At 59.8% G+C, this 22,818-nt stretch overlaps 2 protein-coding genes across 11 annotated transcripts; one reads left to right on the top strand and one right to left on the bottom strand.

Moving 5' to 3' along the window:
* The first annotated feature begins 1,499 nt into the window (after window positions 1–1,499).
* GIGYF1 (GRB10 interacting GYF protein 1) lies at window positions 1,500–15,240 on the top strand. Of its 10 annotated transcripts, none has more exons than XM_027125994.1 (25): window positions 1,500–3,275; window positions 5,680–5,831; window positions 6,077–6,186; window positions 6,280–6,409; window positions 6,510–6,605; window positions 6,748–6,859; window positions 6,972–7,080; window positions 7,444–7,484; window positions 7,702–7,872; window positions 8,104–8,357; window positions 8,487–8,595; window positions 9,061–9,198; window positions 9,408–9,508; window positions 9,725–9,896; window positions 10,015–10,181; window positions 10,300–10,400; window positions 10,485–10,601; window positions 10,729–10,829; window positions 10,960–11,042; window positions 11,136–11,276; window positions 11,355–11,582; window positions 11,828–12,012; window positions 12,192–12,352; window positions 12,436–12,813; window positions 12,903–15,240. In XM_027125994.1, exons 3-25 carry the CDS (start codon window positions 6,152–6,154, stop codon window positions 12,953–12,955), a joined length of 3,183 nt encoding a protein of 1,060 aa, XP_026981795.1. In that variant the 5' UTR covers window positions 1,500–3,275; window positions 5,680–5,831; window positions 6,077–6,151; the 3' UTR covers window positions 12,956–15,240. The 10 variants fall into 10 exon arrangements, with proteins under 10 accessions (XP_026981795.1, XP_026981793.1, XP_026981794.1 ...); XM_027125992.1 differs by having other exon boundaries at window positions 4,702–5,831; XM_027125993.1 differs by lacking the exon at window positions 1,500–3,275 and adding an exon at window positions 3,972–4,945.
* Window positions 15,241–15,568: 328 nt separating this feature from the next.
* GNB2 (G protein subunit beta 2) lies at window positions 15,569–20,812 on the bottom strand. Its single transcript, XM_027126002.1, has 10 exons — window positions 20,653–20,812; window positions 18,234–18,379; window positions 17,981–18,019; window positions 17,758–17,864; window positions 17,384–17,447; window positions 17,138–17,300; window positions 16,977–17,043; window positions 16,435–16,636; window positions 16,127–16,343; window positions 15,569–16,047 (listed from the first exon to the last, which is right to left on the bottom strand). The coding sequence occupies exons 2-10, from the start codon at window positions 18,288–18,290 to the stop codon at window positions 15,941–15,943; spliced, it is 1,023 nt and encodes a 340-aa protein (XP_026981803.1). The 5' UTR covers window positions 18,291–18,379; window positions 20,653–20,812; the 3' UTR covers window positions 15,569–15,940.
* Between the last annotated feature and the right edge of the window lie 2,006 nt (window positions 20,813–22,818).

The following is a 22,818-nucleotide window of genomic DNA, read 5'->3' as shown; positions in this document are numbered from 1 at the left end:
TCCGGCCCTCCCCGCTTGACCCTCCCCCGGCGGGGGCCGGGCCCCCGCGCCGCCCGGAGGGAGGCCGGCTCCCTCCCGGGGGCGGCCGCCCGCGACCCCGCACCTGGCGCCCCCTCCCTGAAGGGCACGCCGTCCTCCCGGGCCGGCCCGCCTCCTTCCCACCCCCGCGCTCCTAACGGTAGCTCTTCGGCCCTCGGAAGCCCGGCCCAGGCCCCCCGCCTACCCCCGCCCGCATCCTCCGCCCGGGGGCCCGGGACCCTAATGCCCGGTTCTCCCCGGAGATATCCACCAACGCGCCTCCGGTTTCTTATCGGCCTGAGCTGGGCCTGGCGGGTCTTAAAGTCCAAGCTTTCCGTGACTTCTGGCTAACGTGGAAGCCTCTTCTCTTAACCACAGCACTTCGCCTGGGTCTTCGCCTAAATTTCCTTTCAGCGAGCGACATTAGTGCTTGGTCATTGGGGTCTTCTTCCTCCCGGTTGCCCGGCCGTGTGAAACACCTTAGTCTGTCCTGTCGCCAGGCTGGGCCCTTCCCAGCCCATCTCCCCTGATGCAGCAGCTCCCCAGTCACGGCCCCTCACACTTTGCCTTTTTTTTTTTTTTTTCCAAGTTAACTTTAAAAAGACCCTCATCTCACACGTCGTACCCAGCCATTACTAGAATTCCCAGTGAGCGTACAGGTCTGGTCCATCATAGGGCCGGGCCTAGCCCCGGGGATAGATGCTCAACCAGTACTTGTTGGCCAGCTCTTTCTTCCACTCACCCCAGTCTCACTCCCCTCTTGCTTCTCATTGCTGCTTTTCCAGAGATCAGCCTCCACAGCCTTTCTGCTGCCCGAGAGCTGACACGCGGTTGCAATTTAGCCCTCGCCCCTTGGCTTGCATCTGAAACACCTTGGGTACCAACAGGCTGGTCCCCTTAGCTTCTCACAGTGTGGGTGTTTGCTCTCTGGTCTTTCATCGGTACGTTCCCTGTGCAGTCCCAGGCCACCCACCCTCACCCCAGACTCAGTTTTATTTCCTAGATGGTAGGTCTAGTGTGTCATTGGGCAGGGTTGGAACAGATCTGGAAGTTGTGTGGCTGCCATGGCCTGGACCAGGGACCTCGAGGGGTCCCACATGGTGATTACAGTCAAGTGAGTTCTGTTCTTAGACTCCTGGCCTGTCTTTCTCAGCCAGCAGATGTGTCAGTGTTGGCTGTGGTTTGATGGATTAAAGGACCCCAGTTTGCCCTGGCTTTTACATCTGTAGTTGGGAGTTGGGATAGGAAAAAAAAAAAAAAAGCCCCACTTTAGAGCAGAGGAGGTGAGAAGTGGCTACGGGAAGGATTTTTTTTTTGGTTTTTTTTTTTTTTTTTTATGTGGACCATTTTTCAAGTCCTTATTGAATTTGTTACAGTATTGCTTCTGTGTTTTTTTTGTTTGTTTTTATGTTTTGGTTTTTTGGCTGCGAGGTATGTGGGATCTTAGCTCCCCAACCAGGGATCGAACCCACAGCCCCTGCATTGGAAGGTGAAGTCTTAACCACTGGACAGCCAGGGAAGTCCCTATGGGAAGGATTTTAAAAATTATAACGAGAAATTAAAAATGGTTTAAAACTCACAAAGTGTGCTTGTGAATTTGGGGTGGTTCTTGCTGCACGTGCCCCTTCTCCAGTCTCAGGTAGGGTGTCGGAGACGTCAGTGTCTCCTATCAGGGCAGCTGCAGCCTCTCTTCCTTGTTTTCTCTGCTTGGAGCCCAAGACTGGGCAAGTGGGCAGAAGGGATCAAATTAGGTAAAGTGTGAAAGTGTTTAGCAAACTGTTAACTACTAGACATGCTGCGGGGCGTTGTTATGATGGCTCAGAGGGCAGAGCTGGGAAAACTGACCAGCTGGGAAGAACATGGGCTTGCACCTCTTTTTAAGTCTCAAGAGTTCTCCTACCCCGCATGGAGACTCTTTCCATCCTGAGAAAGGGCGGAGTCGCCTCCAACAGGCTTGGGGCTGGGTGGTTGCTCAAATGTTGGGGAATTTGGTATTGTACTTCTGTTAATAGTGGTACCTTCCTGTGCCAAAGCACATTGCTCTGGATTGGGGCTAATTTTCGCGGTGATGGAATGAGGAAATAACGTTCTTAACTTAGTGTGTACTGGGACTGCCTATTCTCTGGATTTTTTCCTTCTCCTGTAAGTTCTGAACCCCAGAGAACAGGGTCCCCTCGTGTTCCCTCAAGCCTGTCGTGAGCACCCAGGACCAGTGTGTGTCCTCTCCCTTGGACTCCGGCAGGGGGCAGTCTTTTAAGAGCAGTAATTCAGGTGTTCAGGGAGTGAGGGTATGCTGAGGCTTGAGAAGGAGAAGGGGGCGGGGTGTGGATAGATGTGGCAGACAGATGCTGAGAGGTGGGGGCTAAGCACAACATCCTTAGGTCAAGTAGCCGGGGAGGGATGCGGTCTCCGTCCGCTGCCTGCCACCTCCTCCTCTTTCCTTCACTGGAAGGGGATCCAAATGCGGGGCTTTCAAAGTTTGTGATAGACTCAGGACAATTTTGTTTAATCTATTCTTTTCCCGAGGATTTCCCTCCTGGCAGGATTGCAGGTTTCTCTCATGGGACAGTGTAATTAGGGAATGATTTCCTTGCTCTTCAGAGGCAGGAATGAGCTGGAGTAAATTTGGTTTCTCTTGTCTTACATTCTTCCCCATAAACAGACAATAGGTATGGTTACCTTCTGCCTGCGGCACACAGGGGGGTTTCTTAACTGTGCCCCTGTTGGTAATCCGGGCCCAGACAGCTCTTTGCAGTGAGGGCCGTCCTGGGCAGCGTAGGATGTTGAGCAGCAACCCTGGCCTCTGCTCACTGGACGCCAGTAGCATTTCCCAGTCACACCGACCACAAATGTCCCCCGACATTGCCGCATGTGTCCTGGGGAGCAGAGTTGCCCCCAGCTGAGAAGCGGTGGCTTTGACGAAGGGCGTGGGAAAGATGCACGCCTGTTTGGAGCTAGAAACGGTGGGGCGCGTGTGTGCTGCCCACAGTCGGAGGGCCAGGCAGCCACCGGCTTCTGGGAGCCAGGCCTCCCCTGGCTGGGCCCGCCTGGACGCTTGACCTTTCTCACCGGCCGCTCCTCCACTTCCTCTCGCCTGATTGCCTGTCTCTGTCGCCTCCGCAGTTTCCCTGCTTCTCACACCGGGAGCCAGCACTTTTTCTCAGTTCGCTCCTTGCAACCAGGACAGAAGGGCGACGGCTGAAGTGGGAAGCGCCCGGCGGCCAGCCGCCTTTGCCACTCCCTGGAGGGGTGGGAGGGTGAGTTGTCCCCTTTCTGTCCTCTCACCCCGCAGCAGCTTTCCATGCTCGCAGGACTCTTTGTCCCATCCGTCTAGGATGGGGCTCTTCTGGGGTGGCCTGGAAGAGGCTCAGAACAGCCTCTCCTGAGTTTGTTTGAAGGAAGTGGGGTGTTTTTCTTGGAGTGACGAAGACTTAGTATGTGATAGCTATCCCCAAATGTCTTCTTTTCCCCCTAAGCCTTTTTTTTTTTTTACCAGTAATGTTTATTTTATTATTATTATTTTTTGGCCGCACCACGCGGCATGTGGAATCCTAGTTCCCCGACCAGGGATCGAACTTGCGCCCCCTGCATTGGAAGCATGGAGTCCTAACCACTGGACTGCCAGGGAAGTCCCCCCACAAACCTTTTAAAAATGGTCAAATGTAACATATACCAATTTAGCTATTTTTTAAAAATTATTTTTATTTTTTTGTTTTTGGCTGCATTGGGTCTTTGTTGCTGCGCACGGGCTTTCTCTAGTTGTGGCAGGCGGGGGCTACTCTTCGTTGTGGTGTGCAGCTTCTCATTACAGTGGCTTCTCGTTGCGGAGCACAGGCTCTAGGCACGCGGGCTTCAGTAGTTGCGGCGTGTGGGCTCAGTAGTTGTGGCTTGCGAGCTCTAGAGTGGAGGCTCAGTAGTTGTGGCTCACGGGCTTAGTTGCTTCGCAGCATGTGGGATCTTCCCGGACCAGGGCTTGACCCCGTGTCCCCTGCATTGGCAGGCGGATTCTTAACCACTGCACCACCAGGGAAGCCCCCACGCTAGCTATTTTTAAGGATACAATTCTGCAGCGTTAAATACATTCATCACGTTGTTGTGCAGCCATCCACCTCATCCCCAGAACTTTTTCATCTGCCCCATTTCAGCTGGAACTGTCCCTGTTAAACAACTCCCCACTCTCCTTGCCACCCCACCCCCAGCCCTGGCACCCACTGTCTACTCTGTTCTTCTGAATTTGACTCCCCTGGTAATCTCACGTGAGAGGAATCGTCCAATATTTGTTCTTCCGTGACTGGTATGTTTTATTTAGCTAATGTTTTCAAGAGTCATTCGTTGGCCAAATTACATAAGGGTTGTAGCATAGACAGAACTAACCGGACTCGGCTGTTCTGGGAGGCCTACTCGAATTCAGTGACAGGAAGAGCTTTTCAACAGGCCTGTCTTCTCTGACGGCCGTGTGGGCTGTGGCGTGCTCCAGCTCCAGAAGTGGCTAGCTGAGGCTGTTGTAGAAGAGACGCCCGTGCCGGGGGAGGTCAGCCCTGCTCTGCATGGTCTCACAAGCTGCATCGCCCTAGGACGCTGGGATTCTGGGAGTGGGTCCCGTGGCTGTCGTGGAGTTTGCTCTGGGCTGCAGCTTTCCCCTGGCCCCTTTGGTGGAAACCCTTCTTCTTCCTTCCTTCCCAGAGTTGTGGAGTCTTGGAGTCGATGGGAACTGTGGAGGTGCTCCGGTCCCGCCTCCGCCCCAGCCAGTGAGGGAAGCCCTTACACGGCTCCCTGAGACCCTGCCCTCCCCCCATCTGCTTGGCACCACCAGGGATGTGCCGCCTCCTGAGAGCCGCCTCCGCTGTTCCTTAGAGGGACGGGTCGCTGCCACCACCACAACCGCTTCTGTCAGCCTCAGTAACTCTGACCTTATTCCTGCTTTGTGGTGAGGGAGCCTTCTTCCTAGCTTGTATCACGGTAACGTCGTTCCCTCTTTGGCTCTCTGTCCTTAAGATCGGGCTCTTCCAATCCCAGGGACCGGGCCTCGGTGTTGACTCCGGTCTGGTGAGTGAGCCCTGGGCACGCTGGCTGGAGTGGCCGGCCACAGCCTTCAGCGCGCCCCACCTCAGGCTCTGGAATAGCCCCCGCTCCCCTTGTACTGGGTCTCTCCCCAAACTGAGTCTCTGGATTCTAGCTGCCAAGTGGCCAGACCTGAGTGTTCTCAGGGGAGAGGTAATTTTGCTCCCAGACAAACTTCTCACCCTCTTAATAACTGGCCTTTTCTCTCTCTAGAACATTTGGGACTCCAGTGGGTTTTTTGCTTGTGTGTGTGTGTGTTTTATCTTTGTCCTAAACATCCACGTGTACCTCAGGCACCCCTTCACTGAATGCTGGGCCACTTGGCGAGAGTGCTGAGCTGTCGGGAGGTGCCTGGTGTTCCCTGCCACACCCCCAGCACCTCCGCCTGGCTTGGCCGAGTGAACTGGCTGCTCGAGAGGCCTGATGAGTGGAGGGCAGCGATGAGGAGGAGCAGGGCCTGGGCTGCCCTGTGCTCCATAACCAGCGGCCTCCAGGCAGCTGTGGGCCTTCTCGTTATGCAGGACGGAGGAGGGCTGGAGGCAGGGAGGTCTGTCTCACCTTTAATTTAACCCCACTTTCTTCTCTTCGCCCCTCAATAAGGATCTTTCCCAGATGTGAAGGTCCCTCCCTGGGCACTGCTGTGGTCAGACCAACATCCAGTTGCCTGGGGACCCTGGTTCACTCCAGCACAGGCCCTTGCCTGGAGAGAGCCCGGCCCCTGCCCTGCCTGCTTCCCTGGGCAAGGCTGCCAGGTGAGTCTGGGCCAGAGGGAGGGCGTCCCCCTGCGGAAGCTGGAAGGGGCTCTGCCTGCCTGTTTTCATCCCCTCCCCCAGGCCTTCCTCCACCGTGACTGTTTGGTTAACTCATGGTGTGAGTGGCACGTGGCTGGCTTAGGCGAGTCCTTACAGAGCCCATTACTGTACCCACCTAGTCCTCATCCCCTCGGGCTCTCCGGCTGTGCTGTCTCCAAGGCCCAGTGTCCCCCACGTCTCCACAGGTGTTTGGAGAGTGAACACCCGGTACCCCCTCCCCTGCTCATCCCCTCGACCTCTAGGACACGCCCAGCTCCACAATGGCAGCAGAGACCCTCAACTTTGGGCCTGAGTGGTGAGTCAAGTGTGCTTTGGGTGGCGTAGAGAAGCCGGGAAGGACGGGGCTGCTCAGATTTCTGTCCCTCTCCTTCTCGTGCCCCTTCTGCAGGCTGAGGGCCCTTTCCAGTGGTGGCAGTGTGGCCTCCCCACCCCCATCCCCCGCCATGCCCAAATACAAGCTGGCCGACTATCGCTACGGGCGAGAGGAGATGCTGGCCCTCTATGTCAAGGAGAGCAAGGTAGGGGTGGGCGGGCGTGGGGTGTGGCCCAGTTGCCCGCTTGGCCTTGGCCGGTGGAGAGGGCCCCGGAGCATGTGATACCTCCTGCCCCGGTTGACAGGTCCCCGATGAGCTGCAAGACAAGGAGTTTGCTGCGGTGCTGCAGGAGGAGCCACTGCAGCCCCTGGCGCTGGAGCCTCTGACTGAGGAGGAGCAGGTGGGGCCCTGCCGGCGGGTGCCGCGTCTCCACCGTGGAGGGGGCTGGAGTTGGGAAGGCAGGTGGTGGAGTTGCGGTTGTGGGTGGGGTGGGAGCGGTCAGGTGCCTGGGTCCTCACTCCCACCCCTGGCTCCCTCCTCAGAGAAACTTCTCCCTGTCAGTGAACAGTGTGGCTGTGCTGAGGCTGATGGGGAAAGGGGCTGGTCCCCCCCTAGGTGGCGCCTCCCGTGGCAGGGGCAGCACGCGGAGCCGAGGTAGAGGGGGGTGATGGCGTGTTCTGGGGCGGGCAGCAGTGGGATTCGCGGTCTTGAGGACTTGGAGGGGTGAGCCGGCAGGTTTCCCACGCGCACCTCATTCCTCCTCCAGGCCGCGGCCGCGGTGACAGTTGCTTTTACCAAAGAAGCATTGAAGAAGGCGATGGGGCCTTTGGCCGAAACCCCCGGGAGATCCAGCGTAGCCAGAGTTGGGATGACAGGTGCAGGCTGGGAGAAGGGGGCACAGAGGCAGAGCAGAGAGGGGCCCCGGGGTTAGGGCCCAGGGTCTCACGGAGGGAGGCTTGGGTCTTGTCATCAGAGGGCACCGGGAGACCCACCAGATCAGCCCTAGTCAGAGAGCTCTCTCTGTGCCCTCTGACCCCCTATGACCCTGCCCTTTTCCTTCCGATTCTCTGGGCACGCCCTTGGGCTTCCTTCCAAGCCCCCCCCCATCTCCCCTCCCCCATCCCCCTGCCCACCCCCGCCCCCTCCCGCATCTCTCGGGGCAGAATGAACAAGGTGAGCAGAGATCCTGCAGGTTGGGGGCGGAACTGTCCTCTGACCCACACCTGTCCCTCCCACAGAAGCGAGAGGCGGTTTGAGAAGTCGGCCAGGAGGGATGGAGGTATGGAGAGTGGCGAGGGTGATGGCCAGGCCCTGAGTTCGTTAAGAGGTGGGGGAGGACTGAAATGGGTGGCCCCGGTTGGGGGATGTTTCCTGGGGGAGGTGGTAGGGGCAGGAGGGCCCGGAGCTGGGCTCATCTTTCCCAGCAAGGTGTATAGTAAGAGTCTTGCAGGGACCGTGGCCGCCGCCCGCTGACTGTGTCTTCCCCTGCTCCCAAGCGCGATCCGGGTTTGATGAGGGAGGGGCTGGCCCGAGGAAGGAGCATGCCCGCTCAGATAGCGAGAACTGGCGTTCTCTCCGGGAGGAACAAGAGGAAGAGGAGGAGGGCAGCTGGAGACTTGGGGCAGGACCCCGGCGAGATGGCGACCGCTGGCGCTCTGCCAGCCCTGGTGAGATGGGGGCCAGGTGGGCGCCGTTGGGGGCGGCGGGTGGCGAGAACTTCCTGTGAGGGTGGGCACCTACGGCCAGGCAGAGGGAGCAGAGAGTTCTGGAGCGGGGCGGGTGGGAATGCAGTCCCGGAAGTGCCGGTTCCGGGCCGGGGGTCCCAGTGGGCGGCAGAAGAGTGGGGACTCTGGCTTGACTGGGATACCGATTCTCCTTCTCCGACTTTTCCTGCCCAGATGGCGGCCCCCGCTCTGCTGGCTGGCGGGAACATGGGGACCGGCGTCGGAAGTTTGAATTTGATTTGCGAGGGGATCGAGGAGGGTGTGGTGAAGAGGAGGGGAGGGGTGGGGGGGGCGGCTCTCACCTCCGGAGGGGCCGAGGGCCTGACGGCTTTGATGACGACAAGGATGGGCTCCCGGAGTGGTGTCTGGACGATGAGGATGAAGAAATGGGCACCTTCGATGCCTCCGGGGCCTTCTTGCCTGTCAAGGTATCTGCGAGGCGGCGAAGGGGAGACTTTTCTTAGAGGTTGGTGGGAACCTGCCCTGAGGGGGTCCTCTCACTCCACTCTTTTTTCCTCTGCCGTTCACCTCCCTGTCATATCCCCTAACCTGTGCAGAAGGGCCCCAAGGAGCCCATTCCTGAGGAGCAGGAGCTCGACTTCCAGGGTCTGGAGGAAGAGGAGGAAGAGCCTTCCGAAGGGCTGGACGAGGAGGGGCCTGAGGCGGGTAAGCCTGCGCGGTAGGGCAAGGAGGACGCCTGCAGCCTCGAGCGAGCAGGGTCTGCGGGCAACACGGAGGGAGGCCGGTGCCGACACAGTGTGGGGAGGAGCCTGCAAACAGCAGGGCTGTGTCCAGAAGGCCAAGGGTCAGATGAAAATCAAAGCAGAATCAAAATGACCTTCGACAGTCCCTCGAATCTGTCGAACACGGTATTAAACCAGTGGTATTGTGTGTACAGCCCCGGACGGTGATACGGATGCGTGTCCATTACCGCAGGGGCAAGAGAGGAAGTGTGCAAAGTGGGGTTTGTGGTGTCAGTTCACCGAACCTTAGTTGTGTTGACCAAAGATACGTGGGTGGACTCAATACCCAGAGGCCCTTCTGACCACAAATGGAAGGTTTGTGCTAAATCATTTTTAAGGCCTTCCGGCTCTTTGGTTTTGAATTCTGGTAATTACCCTTCCCTTTCAGGTGGGAAAGAACTGACCCCACTGCCTCCTCAGGAGGAGAAGTCCAGCTCCCCATCCCCACTGCCCAGCTTGGGCCCACTCTGGGGAGGCAACGGGGAAGGCGATGATGCTCTGGAGAAAGACCTGCCGGCAGCTGAAGGTAGCCAGAGGGCAGGGCCGCCCTTTCCCTGGAGCCTGGGGCTGGTGGGGAAGATGCTCCCCTTCCCTGTGGGAAGGAGGTGCAAGGAGTGTTTGTGGGGGGGCCAGAGTTAGCGCCGACTTTTCTGGAATAAGGGTGGTAGAAGGGGGACTGTCTCGCTCCCTTCTCTGGACTCACCCATTCCACCTTCCCTTCTTTGCTCCTTCTAGGAGACGATATGAGGGCAGTGCAGCTGAGTCCTGGGGTGGGTTCACCCCCTGGCCCACCTGGAGATCTGGAAGATGATGAAGGCTTGAAGCACCTGCAGCAGGTGTGAGGGGGCCTGAGAAGGCTCTGGGGATCCTCCCCTCTTGGGGGGACAGAGAGTCTTTATTCCGTCTGTCTTTGCCCCGGTTCCAGGCTTTTCCCCATTGGTCCCACTGTGTTAGGACCTGCTCTCTTGACCCCACCCCACCTTAGCCCCAGCCCCGTCCGATGTTGCTGGGCTTGGCCGGTTAAGGCTTCCCCTCTCTCCCTGGGTTCCCAGGAGGCGGAGAAGCTCGTGGCCTCCCTGCAGGACAGCTCCCTGGAGGAGGAGCAGTTCACAGCCGCCATCCAGGCCCAGGGCCTGCGCCACTCTGCAGCTGCCACTGCCCTCCCCCTCAGCCATGGCGCGGCCCGGAAGTGGTTCTACAAGGACCCGCAGGGGGAGATCCAAGGTGCCCGTGGGAAACAGGGCATGCAGGAGGGGCTCCTGGGGCGTGGGGACAGCACCGTTCTCATCAAGGGCTCCTCTGGCGCACTTTTCTGACCACAGCCCCCTTTCCCTTGGCCCAGGCCCCTTCACGACACAGGAGATGGCGGAGTGGTTCCAGGCGGGCTATTTCTCCATGGCCCTGCTTGTGAAGCGGGGCTGTGATGAGGGCTTCCAGCCGTTGGGTGAGGTGATCAAGATGTGGGGTCGTGTGCCCTTTGCCCCTGGGCCCTCACCACCCCCACTGCTGGTGAGCATACCCCCCTTTGCACAGAGTAGGGACGGGAGGTGGGAGCCTGGCGGATGGCAGCGGGCGCTGCAGAGCAAGCCAAGGTCAGAGCCGCCGGAACTCTCTGGCCGTCACTCAGGGAAACATGGACCAGGAGCGGCTGAAGAAGCAGCAGGAGCTGGCGGCAGCCGCCTTGTACCAGCAGCTGCAGCACCAGCAGTTTCTGCAGCTGGTCGGCAGGTATGGGGGGCCCAGCAGGGCTTGTCAGTAGGGCTGCACTGGCCCTGTGGCCGGCCCACCTCATGCCCGTCCACTTCTCGGCAGCCGCCAGCTCCCGCAGTGTGCGCTCCGGGAAAAGGCGGCTCTGGGGGACCTGCCGCCGCCGCCGCAGCAGCAGCTCACCGCGTTCCTGCAGCAGCTCCAAGCTCTCAAGCCCCCCAGGTGTGTGGGATGCTCCATCCTCGCTCTGTGTTCCCGTGGCCGCGCGCACAGCCCTCGGGTGGTGGGGGCGTGGGGTGCAGGCTGGAAATGGCTTTAGGGTGCTGAGTGTCAGTGCTTTGCTCCCCAGGGGTGGGGACCAGAACTTGCTCCCGACGATGAACCGGTCCCTGTCAGCGCCAGACTCGGGCCCCCTCTGGGACATACATACCTCAGCCTCATCACAGTCAGGTGTGCGGCCAGCCACTGCCCGCCCGGCCCATCCTGAGCCCTGAAGTCCCCTCCCTATCCCCGACGGCCGCGGGTGGGTGGGTACCCTGAGGCCTGAGCTCCCTCCTGCAGCTGCCTTTGCTCCCTGCAGGCGGTGAGGCCAGTCTTTGGGACATACCAATTAACTCTTCGACTCAGGGTCCAATTCTAGAACAACTCCAGCTGCAGCATAAAGTGAGTGGGCGTCTGGGGCTGGAGTCCTCGGGTATCGGGGGCCGGGCCATGGCAGGGAAGGCCTGACGTCAGGTCTGATGTCGACCGCTGCAGTTCCAGGAGCGCAGAGAAGTGGAGCTCAGGGCGAAGCGGGAGGAGGAGGAGCGCAAGCGCCGAGAGGAGAAGCGCCGCCAGCAGCAGCAGGAGGAGCAGAAGCGGCGGCAGGAAGAAGAGGAGCTGTTTCGGCGCAAGCAGGTGGGGGCCCGGCCGAGCGCACGTCCTGCCCGGGCCGGGCGGGGGTGCCCGCCGGCCCTCACCGCGTCTCTGCCTCAGGTGCGGCAGCAGGAGCTCCTGCTGAAGCTGCTCCAGCAGCAGCAGGCGGTGGCTGCCGTCCCTGTGCCTCCTGCGCCCAGTTCCCCGCCCCCGCTGTGGGCCGGCCTGGCCAAGCAGGGCCTGTCGATGAAGACGCTGCTGGAGCTGCAGCTGGAGGGCGAGCGGCAGATGCATAAGCAGCCCCCGCCTCGGGAGCCTTCGCGGGCCCAGGCTCCCAACCACCGCGTGGTGAGCAGGCTGGGCCTGGCCCCTGCTGGCTGGCACCTTGGGGCCCTCGGGAACCCCTTCCGGTCAGCTCCCAGGGTGACCCGGGGTGGGGGGCACACTGGTCCCCATGTGACCCTGGAGGCGCTCTCTTCTGTGAGGCCCTCACCTCACCTCACCCACCCGCCGTGCCACCTGAACGAACCTCCCACTCAGCGTTGAGTGTGTGTGTCCCGGCCTGGGCCACCCTGACTTACTGCCCTCTGTAGCAGCTCGGGGGCCTGGGCGCCACCCCCCTGAACCAGTGGGTGTCTGAGGCTGGGCCGCTGTGGGGCGGGCCCGACAAGAGTGGGGGCAGCAGCGGCCTGGGGCTCTGGGAGGACACCCTCAAGAGCAGCGGGAGCCTGGCCCGCAGCCTGGGCCTGAAGAACAGCCGCAGCAGCCCCTCTCTCAGGTGGGCGCCGGGGCCTGCGGGGGTGGGCGTGGGAGGGTGCGGGACTCTCTCAGGTGGGCGCCGGGGCCTGCGGGGGTGGGCGTGGGAGGGTGCGGGACTCTCTCAGGTGGGCGCCGGGGCCTGCGGGGGTGGGCGTGGGAGGGTGCGGGACTCCTGAGCTTCACCTCCATCCCGCTCAGTGACTCGTACAGCCACCTGTCGGGTCGGCCTGTGCGCAAAAAGACGGAAGAGGAAGAGAAGCTGCTGAAGCTGCTCCAGGGCATCCCCCGGCCCCAGGATGGCTTCACCCAGTGGTGTGAGCAGATGCTGCACACGCTGAGCACCACGGGCAGCCTGGACGGTACAGGCGGCTTTCCCCGGGAGGCCGGCTGGGGGTACCAGACCCGCATCGGTGGGCTCTGACAGCCCCATCCTGCCCCGCAGTGCCCATGGCTGTAGCGATCCTCAAGGAGGTGGAATCCCCCTACGACGTCCATGACTATATCCGTTCCTGCCTGGGGGACACGCTGGAAGCCAAAGAATTTGCCAAACAATTCCTGGAGCGGAGGGCCAAGCAGAAGGCCAGCCAGCAGCGGCAGCAGCAGCAGGTGAGGTTTCACAGAGCCCTGGCCAGAGGCAGTGGGGGCGCCCAGTGCTCCCCTGACCGCCCCCCCACCTCTGCTGCTTGGCAGGAGGCTTGGCTGAGCAGTGGCTCCCTGCAGACAGCCTTTCAGACCAACCACAGCACCAAACTCGGCTCTGGGGAGGGCAGCAAGGCCAAGAGGCGGGCACTGATGCTGCACTCAGACCCCAGCATCTTGGGTGAGTGTGGAGTGGGGAGGAGGCTCCTTGCTCAGCACTGGGCAGGAGCCTGGGTGGGTGAGCTCAAACCCAGCTTCCCCTGGCTTCAGGGTACTCCCTGCATGGACCTTCTGGTGAGATCGAGAGCGTGGATGACTACTGACCAGCGCGTCCCACCAGCACCCTGGGCTATAGGCCAGGGGCAGCAGCAACGGCTTGGACCCCTGGGTCCCCGGCCTGCAGGCTCCCCACGAGGAGCATAGGAGGAAGCAGGGGCAGGGTCCCCAGCACTTGTTACAAACCACACGATGCACCTTAACTCACCCACCACGAGGCACTTTACAGATTGGGGGGAAGGGTTTTTTTGTTTTGTTTTTGTTTTTAATTTTAAACAACATTGAAGAAAACATTAGAGACAAAAAAAAATTGTTAAGAAGGAGACTCTAAGCACTCCCTTTCCCTTTTGGGGATGGGGGAGCAACAATGGAAGATCCACAGAGGTTTTTGTTTCGTTTTTTTTTCTTTTTTTTTTCTTTTTTTTTAAGAAAAAAGAAAAACAAAAAAAAATGGTTAGGAGACTGAAAGAAAAAACACACTGTTATTTTGGGGCAGTGGGGACACGGGCCCCACGGACCTGTCCTGCCTGGCCCCCGAGGCTGCACTTACCCTCCCTGCCCCACACGGTGGGCCACTGGGGTAACTGGAAGCTGGGGTGCCAGCAGTTTGCACAGCGAGGCCCCCTCAGCCCCGCCGGCCGGACCCGCTGTGAACGGCTCCCTTGTTGCTGTGACTGTGGCAGAGGTGTCTGAGGTGGGGGCCAAAGTAGCCCCTTGGCTTCGCTGCTTCTGGGGAAAGTTGCACAAATGGGCCAGGCCGCCTCAGCACCCCAGGCTGCCGCCCTGCACCGGCTGACAGGGTGGATGGGAGAGGGCCGGCAGTGCCAACCTCATCTGGCTGTCAGGCCGGCAGAACTTCCACTCTGGCTCTGGTGAGGGGCTTCCCCCTCCGCTGCCATTCGGGGGGCCGGCCTGGGTGCGAAGCTGAAAGTTCCAGCTCCCTGCCTTGCCACATGAATGTATTCTCTGGGCCACGAGCCCCTGCTGCGCACGCTGCCTCAACCCGAGAGAGGTGGGGGCGGAGCAGTTCCTCCAGGAGCTGGAGAGAGAGGCGCCACTTCATGACTGTTGTTCCTCCTGTGAAGGGGGCAGGCGAGGGGCCAAGGAGGCCACGGAGTGGGCCGCTTGGGGCTTCTGGTTGCAGTGCGGGGCTGTTAGAAGGGAGCCCCCCACCTGCAGCCAGCTGTGTGGGACATGGACCACCCAGCTCGGCCCTGACCCCTCCATTGACCAAATGGGAGAGGAGCACGCGGCCTCTCCCCTCCCTGCTCCCCTCATGTTTTTAAATGTTGGGTAGGGTGGGGTGTCAAGAATGGGAGTGTCTATCTCTCCTGGGTCGGGGGTAGGCTGCCCTTCACCAACTTATTCCCAATCACCTACCTGGGTTTGTCTCCATTTGGGTTGTTTTTTTTTTGTTTTTTTTTTAAGTTTGTTGTATCTTTTGGATTTCTCATTTAACTTCTCCCGTGGACCTCATTGCTCAGAGCGCAGTATTAGGGCAAGATTCTGCCACTGCCTCCCCTCCATGAATGTATTTATCCTTCCTGCCCTGGGGAAATGGGGAGTGGCCCCAGTTTTCTTTCCCCATCTATCCCCAGAGAGATGATTTTTTTAACTTTTTTTTTTTTTTTTTTTTTTTTTGCACCAAAGTGGCAACTGGGTCAGTGTTGGGGGATAAAGCTGGCCTCGGGGGTGGAGGGGCCCCCTCCACCTGCTTCTCCCTGGTTTCAACAGTGTTAGCGTCCGTGAAAAGACAATATTCTCTCTAAAGCAATAAGGGGGTGATGGGCCAGGGGGAAATGTCTTGCTGCTGCTGGCCCCCCAGCTCCCCCTTTCCTCGAGCCAGTATTTGGTGGCATTAGAGGTGTTGGGGGAGTACTGTTGTGACTGAATGTAACTGCCCCCACCCCTGCCGCAGCCAATGCAGGGGGAGGGGGGATGACACTCTTCCCCATCTCTTCCTTCCCCTCCCCCCCAGCTAAAGAGACTTTGAATTTAGGGGGCCCTTGAGCCTGGAGAGGCCTTAACCCTGTGAGGAAGTGTAGGGGGAGCCCTCTCCCACCCCCATCCCCTTCTGAGAGTGGTCAATGTTTACAAGCCCCTGAGCCCCCCAGCCCAGGGACTCAGGCCCCTTGCTGTCCTTTCCCAGCCCGTCTTCCTGGGCCCCGGCTGCTCCCCCGCCCTTCCTGGGGTTAGGGTGGGTGCAGGGGTCATTCTGTATCCTTGTCTGCCTTGTACCCACCATCTCCCCAACCTGTGTGACTCCCTTCTCGTCTACCTGCCTCTGTAAATACTCCGCTTCCCCCCAATAAAACTTGGTGTGTGTTCTCCCCTCCTGCGTCTGCGTTGTTTCTTGGGGTAAGGGGATGTTGGGAACGAGAGGCACAGCTCAAAAGAGCTGGGAACTGAAAAAGCCACAGGCAAGGGGTGGCTATGGTCGGCCAGCCTAACCAGGCCAGACTAGAAATGGGAGGGCTGTGTGTGTGGAACACCTGTGACCTGCGGGCCAGAGAAGGTCCTCCCACCTGTGACTCCGCTTCTGGCTGAGGAGGAGTGGTAGTCCCCACCCCACTATTTGGAGCCCCACATCCCCCCAGCTGGTCTGCCGCTGGGGACAGATACCTAGAGCGAGGAAGACATAAGCAAAGGTAGAGACCAGGTACAGAGTTGGAATTGGTTCCTTTATGGAAAAACTGAAAATATAATAAAAATTAAAATAAAACCAGTTTTAAAAAAGCCAGCCCCTGGAGTTTCCACCTCCTGCCTCTGGCCCTCCAGAGGGATGAGGCCCTGACCCCAGGGCAGCAAAAGGATGAGGGCTTTCTGCCCCTCCTCTTCCCCCATTCTATTCCCATCTTAATCTCCACAGTGGGGGCCCCGGGAGGAACCAAACCTGGGTAGGGGAGCAGGGACCCGAGGCCCCGTGGCCCGAGGAGGGAGGCTCGGTGTGCACCCAGCCCCAGAGCTCCCGACCTGTAGTGTGGGCATGGGCAGGGCCCCTCCTAGCCTGGGCCCAGCTGGGGTCGGGGCTGTTAGTTCCAGATCTTGAGGAAGGAGTCCCAGGAGCCTGTGGCCACAGCCATGCCATCGTCAGTGACCCCAAGGCAGCTCACTCGGTTGTCGTGGCCTGCGAGGACACCTGGGACGGAGCGGGACGTCAGAACTCCAGCCTCGTTTCCCTGTCCCCACCCACCCCCTGCTCAGCTCCCAGCTCTCACCTGCACGGTCGCCCTTCATGGCATCCCAGATGTTGCAATTGAAGTCGTCGTAGCCAGCGAGCAACAGCCTGCCGCTGCGCGAGAAGGCAACAGAGGTGATGCCGCAGATGATGTTGTCATGGGAATACATGAGGAGCTCCTGGTCGGCCCGCAGGTCAAAGAGGCGGCACGTGGCGTCGTCAGAGCCCGTGGTGAAGGCATAGCCGTTGGGGAAGAACTGCAGGACACAAGACCAGAGTGGGATGAGGATGCAGGGCAGGGCCTGGAGCCTGGCAAAGATGGGCCAACCCAGCTCTCCCAGAACTTACAGCCACGGCATTGATGTCGGACTCGTGGCCGATGAAGGTCTGTCGACACATCGAATCCCGCACGTCCCACAGCTTGATGGAGGCATCACAGGCGCCTGACACAAAGGTGCGGCCATCGGGGGCCAGTGACAGGGACATCACATCCCCACTGTGTCCAGCAAAACCCACCGTCTGCTGGCCTGTCTCAATGTCCCACAGGGCACTGGAGGTGTGACAGGAAGAAGGAATGGATCAGAGACGGGTGCAGGACAGACTCCCTCTCCCCTACCCCTCCACCCTGTGAGCCCAGGCCCAGTGAAGCCTCCACACAAGGGGCACCGGGAGCCACTGGGTGACAGAAGCCTGCTCCTGTCCCAGGTGAAAAGAGGTCCCCCACTTCCCCCTCCTTCCTGCCACCAGAGCAAAAGGCTGAGAGTTCAGAACAAGGGCTCTGCCGGTGCTTGCGCAGGGTGGGGACTACCGCCTGAGCACTGAGGCGGTGCTCCCTCCCCCGGCAGGAAGTGTAGGTGAGTCCCAACTGCCTAGCCCTGGCAGGGCCTCACCAGGTGGTGTCCCCAGAGCTGGTGATGATTTGGTTGTCATCCAGGAAGCGGCAGCATGACAGGTACCCTGGGGAAAGGGGCTGGTCAGCCGGGTCTTTAAGTGAGGGCAGCACAGCCCCTCACCCCGCAACAGTGCCTGTGCCTTGCCAGGCGCCTCTCACCAGTGTGGCCAGGCAGCTCCCGGCTGACCCTGACATTGCCCTCACGGGTCTTGAGGCTGTAGATGGAGCAGATGTTGTCCAATCCCCCACAGGCCACAAAGTTTCCTGAGGGCGCGTAGGCACAGGTCATGACCCAGGAGGAGCGCAGCGGGATGGCATGGACCTATGGACGAGGGGCAGTGCCCAGGGTCAGAGCCAGCCAGGGCCTGCAGCCCAGCCCCATCCGGCCTCAGGTGCCACCTCTACCTTGTTGGTGGTGTAGCTGTCCCAGATGATGAGCTTCCCGTCCTGGGAGGCACTGACCAGCAGCCTGTCGGAGAGTGGATGGAGACGCAGAGGGGTCAGGGTGGGAAGCCCCCTCTGGAGGCAGGACACCCTTCCCCCTCTCCCATCTGGTGGGAGACAACTCCCGGCAGCAGCTGAGAAGTTCCTGTCGGTATGGCCCTGTTTCCCATCCCCTGGGGATGTCTGGGAGTCATGGGCTTCCCAAACAGACTTGGCAACAGGGGCATCCTGTTTCTGGCACCAGACGTGCAAGGTTACCCCTGCCCACCCTGCCTGCCATAAACTCAGCCCAAGGCAAACACGACAGCTCAGCACACAGCCCCAGCCGCACCCACCTTGAGTCTGTCCCCCAGTGCATGGCGTAGATTTTTGCCAGGTGCCCACGGAGGGTCCTCCGTGTCCTCATTTGGATTCTCCCCACTGGGTCCAGCCCAGCTGTGATCTGGAGGTGGAGGCAGAATGGGCTCAGGAAGGTTCAGGCGGCAGGGCCCTCTGAGAAGTATGCTTCCAACCCGTGCTCCTTCCCTAAACCCAAGTCCAGCCCTGGATTCATCTCACCTGGGTCAGTGTTGAATCCCCACATGCTTTTCGGGCATCCTATAAGAGACGGCAGAGCCATTCATGGAGAGGCACGAAGATAAGACAGGAGAAGAGGAAAGAGAACAGGAAACAAGGGAATGGAGAGGATGAGACAGGAGTATATTAGGGTACCCCACCACCACCCACACACAAACCCCTCCCCTGGCCCGGTGCACACAAGCCACTCGGCCCTGCCCGCTCAGCCGCCGCAGCCCGGCGGCCAGGCCCTCACCCGGATCTGGTTCCGGAGCTGCTCAGCCTCCTGTCTCAGTTGCTCCAGCTCACTCATGGCGCCGGGCCCGTGGGGCGGGGTTGGGGGCGGCTGGGGGCCGCGGGACGGGGGCTGGGGGAGGCAGCTCCTCGCCGCTGGCCCGAGGCCTGGGGGATGCAGGGCTGACGTCAGGCCCAAGGCCGCCGGGGAAGAAGGGGGAAAGGCGGGGTTGACGCGCGGCCCGGAAGGGGTAAGTACAGGTCGGAGGGGGAGGGGGCGCCAGCGGTGGCCGCGGTCCCCCGGACAGAGCACGGGCCTCTGGCACGGGAGAGACGTAGCCGGGGAACAGCTGACTTCCCCAATCTTCCTCCCGCCCCCCGGAAACGGAGCGGGAAGCTCAAGAGGAAGCGCAGGGGAAACTCCTCCCTCGGACAGCAGCCCGGGCGGGACACCCGCGGCAGGAACTGGGGTGCGGGAAGGGGCGGGGAGAGTCCCTTCGAAAACAGACCGGGCGTCCTCCCCGGCCCGCAGAGACACCGCCCTCCTAGCACCTAATTTTAAAAGGGACGGTGCCTCTTTAAATTCACCCCCATACACCGCACACCCTCCACACACACATCCCCAGCTTCGACTGGGGGTGGGGGAGACCAGAGGGGAAAGCTGGGCTGTTCGTGGGGTTGCCTAGGCAACCGTCACCCGGACTGAGAGCACCTCATTGGTGAAGTGCCCCCACCCTAGCCCGGTTGCCGAGGCAACCGCATCCACGGCTGAGACCTGTAGGGTGGATGACCCCACCCCCGGCCCCATCGCCCCCGCCCGACCCAGCCTCCCGCCCCTCCCCAGAACCAGCCAGGGTGGCTGTTTACAGGATTTGGGAAAAGCCGATTGGGCACTAATAGGTTCGGGACGGCTCACCCCGGATTATCCCTGGGCCGGCTGCGCCCCATTAGCCGCCCGCGGCGGGTGGAGGCGAGGGTGGCGAGGTAGCCAGCCCCAAGCCGCTGCTCCCTCCAGCGGCTAGGCCGCCCGCTCCGGCGCGCCCGCAGAAAGCCCGTGGGAGCCGCTCTCGAGTAATTAGGACTCCAAAGAGAGGTCCCGGGCCCAGAGGCGCGGAGCTGCTCTCTCCCAGGCGCCGGCGGGCGGGCGAGCGGGCGGCCCCAGGCGGCCCGGCTCCCCAAGAGCCCAGCCCGCGGGCTCCGCGCCGGGGCCCCAGGGGCCTGGCTGGCTCCGCTCCAGGGCCCGGAGTCCTGCCCCCCCTCCCCTTTAGACACCTGTGTGATCTGGCCATGCACACTGCACTCTGCCCACCCAGGCGTCCCCCATCCTGCTCCCATTTCCCCCGTACCCTGGGCGTTCCTCTTCCCCACTGACATTTCCCCTCTGTTCAGCTTTTCTACACCCGCGCCCGAGGACGCCCCTCCAAAAAAGGGAGGGGGCAAAGCCCCCCACCCCACTTCCCCAGCTCCGGAGAAAGCCCCTTCCTTCCAGCTGCCGGCAGCCCAGGCGGGGCGGCAACGCCAGACGCCCGGGGCAGAAGGAAGCAGGCCGGGAGGAAGCCGCTGGGGGCGGGGGCGACGCTCCCAGACCTCAATCCCCATCACTCGCCAGGGCCCCCTAGGCGGCCCCGGGTTCTGGGCATACAGCAGCCGGGGGTACCACGGAGAAATGGGGGTGCAACCACCTCCGCAGGTCTAGTGGGGAGAAGGGGAAGGGACAAGGGAGGGTCCCCGGATCTGGCAGCTGGAAGGCGCGGGCCGGTGCCGCGCTGCTAAGCGCAGTGGGCCTGGTCCTCCGGCCCCCACGACCTCCATTTTGCCCAAATGAAAGCTAGGCGGGGGGGTGGGGGTGGGGGTGGGTGGGGGCCGCCTGGGAGCTAAGCGTGGGGTTAGGACTACTAAAGGTAAGAGGGTGCCGAGGTGTCCGGTCTAGGGTAATGTGGCCAGAAAACACGGGCAGACCCCAAATCGAGGTGGCGACGAGGAGAAGGGTAGCCTCGCGGCCCTGCCTGCCTCAGTGAGGATTCTGGAGTTTTGCAAGGCGAATGCCGGCGGGGGTGCGAAATGGGAGGACACGAGGGGTGCTACCCAGGGGCAGGCAAGGGGGTGGTAGAGGTGGGGAAAGGGGGCGGGGCGGGGCTTAGAGGAAGCCCCGAATTTAGACCCCCAACTTCTCAGGGAACAAGAGGTAGGTGGGGCTGGCCTGGGATCTGGGGTCAGGCAAAAAAACCCCGATGGTGCAGCGAGAGCGTGCGTTATTGGAGGCGAGGGTCCCCCGGTTTCCCTTCCGGGTTTGGGAGCGACGGGGCCAGAAAAAGGGAGGGGAGGTCTGGAGAGTTACGTCCGCTCCCGAGAGGCCAGACCGGGGAGACAGAAGAGAGGTTCCCCCCTGGGAATTTGGGGCTTAGGGGGGGAATGAGGACTCCTTTTATCAGCGGAGGTACCTGTGGCGGTGGGACTCTGCGAAGGGTCGCTAGAGGAGCGCGAGAGGTCCTGTCTTCCTCCGCGGCGGAGGCGGCAGCGGCGGCGACGCGGATGGATTTCCTCAGTCACCGCAACTCACCGTCCAGCTCTGCTCTCCCTAGAGCGGAGGGATCCCGCCCGCCAGTGACGCGGCCGTCGCCGCCGCGCCCAGGGCCCGGCTGGGCGAGACCAACTACTTAGTGGGGGGAGCCCGGAAGGGAAAATACCACCTAAGGGGCAAATATTGGCCCTGTCACATCAAAGATATTACTCCACACTATTTCCACGCAAAACGGACCAAAACAGATGCTTTGCCTCCCCAAAAGGCGCAAGACATCTCCCCCGGGACTGGCAGAGATGGTACCGGCATAGGGGAGGGTGAAACCGCGGGATGATCACGTGACCTACCCTCCCGGATTGGGCGGCTCCAGACTGGGAAGGGGAGTTCGACGTCCCAGTTCGCGCCCTGGCTCCGCCCCCTGCATGTGAGGCCACGCCCCTACTTAGGGGGCGGAGTTAGAGAGTTCCTGACCCACGCAGGGCTAGCCCGCAGGCCTCAGCGCTGCAGAGGAAAGGGCAACGATGCCGAAGGTACCCGAGCAGGAAGGAGTGGGGGCAGCTTCTGCCCCTGGGAACTCAGGTGTGCTGGGAGAAAAGTCCTGCCCAGGCAGTGTCCCCACGTTGCTCAGTGGGCTTTTGTAGAACTCTTTACAGGGCTGCATGACACCGTAATAACAACTCATATTTATTGATTTCCATACTTATTTAACGCTCACGACAATATTATGAAGTTAAGTACTGGCATTGTTACCATTTTATAGTAGTGGAAACAGATTCCTAGGGCTGCAGAGTTAAGATGTGAACCAGGGCAGCTTTGTCGACTTTACTGTGTGCAGTGCTAGCCTCTTGATGAACCCCTGGACCATCCCTGTAAAGGGATGAGAATGTAAGTATAAGCCTCAGTTTCCACATTTACAAAATGAGGCTGTTGATAGCTAACTGCCCTGCAAGTCACCTTGGATTGTCATGAGATCCCCACAGATTGTGAAAATGTTTTGGTAAGTTCAAGTCAGTGAATAGCCTTCGCCTCCTCATGAAATTTAAAAGTATCAAAACAGACACTTTTCATGTAACCTCTGTTGAAGGCATTACAAATAGTTTTCAAAGCACCAATTTTTTTGTGGGGGGGTGCAGATCTTAGTTCCCCAACCAGGGATTAAACCCGGGCCCCAGCAGTGAAAGCACTGAGTCCTAACCCACTGGACCGCCAGGGAATTCCCATCAAAGCACCAATTTTTTAAGAAAATAAGAAAAAAAGTCATTCTTACTTAAGCACAGATTCCATGTATGTGCACTCACCAATTCAGTGATATATTAGCAGTAGGTAAGAGATGTCAATTAGAATTTGGAAAGGACCTTATATTTACTTCAGTTTCAATCTCCAGATGGGCGAAGAGACTTCCCTAAAGTCATTTAGTAAACTAGCAGCCGATGACTAGAACCCAATTTTGTTAATCTCTGTAGGGCATCTGACACTGCTTCCTCTCACTTGGGTTCTGTGCTAATATGCTTCCTTGTTTTAACCCAATCAGCAAATATTTATTGAGTTCCAAAGATGTATCAGGCACTGTCTTAGGCCCTGGTGATACAACCTCGAATCTGTGCACCCTCCTCTGCCTGCAGGGAGCTTACAATCTACAGAGGAGACAGATGGTAGACAACCATGGAAATAACTATTAGTACTGGAGGCTTGAAAGTGCCATTTACTGAGAGCAGAGCAGTTGGAAGGGGACATATTTGGGGAAGAAGATCAAGAGTTTTAAGTTGGGACGTGTTAGGCTTGAGGTGCCTAGGAGAGGTGCAAGGCAGAATGCTCAGTAGTGGCTGTCGAAGCAGGTCTGGGGCTCAGCAGGAGTCTGGGTTGGAATAGAGCCTTGAGAATGAGTGGCATTTTAGAGCAGATGAAATCATAAAGAGGTTCAGGGAAAAGACAAGATGGCCTAAGACCAAGCCCTGAGGAACTCCAACATTTAAAGGTCAGGCAGAGGAGAACAGGCTGCCAAAGGAGAAGCCAGAGAGCTAAGAAGAAAATCAGGAGAACGTGGAATTCTGGAACCCAACAGAATTTTTGGAAAATTCTGTTCCGA

This window comes from Aethalodelphis obliquidens, unplaced genomic scaffold, assembly GCF_003676395.1.
Source record: "Aethalodelphis obliquidens isolate GAN/ISIS:26980383/991018 unplaced genomic scaffold, ASM367639v1 scaffold30, whole genome shotgun sequence".
NCBI lineage: Eukaryota > Metazoa > Chordata > Mammalia > Artiodactyla > Delphinidae > Aethalodelphis > Aethalodelphis obliquidens.
Note: the sequence above shows the minus strand (reverse complement) of the source record. Positions and strands in the feature narration are given on the sequence as shown.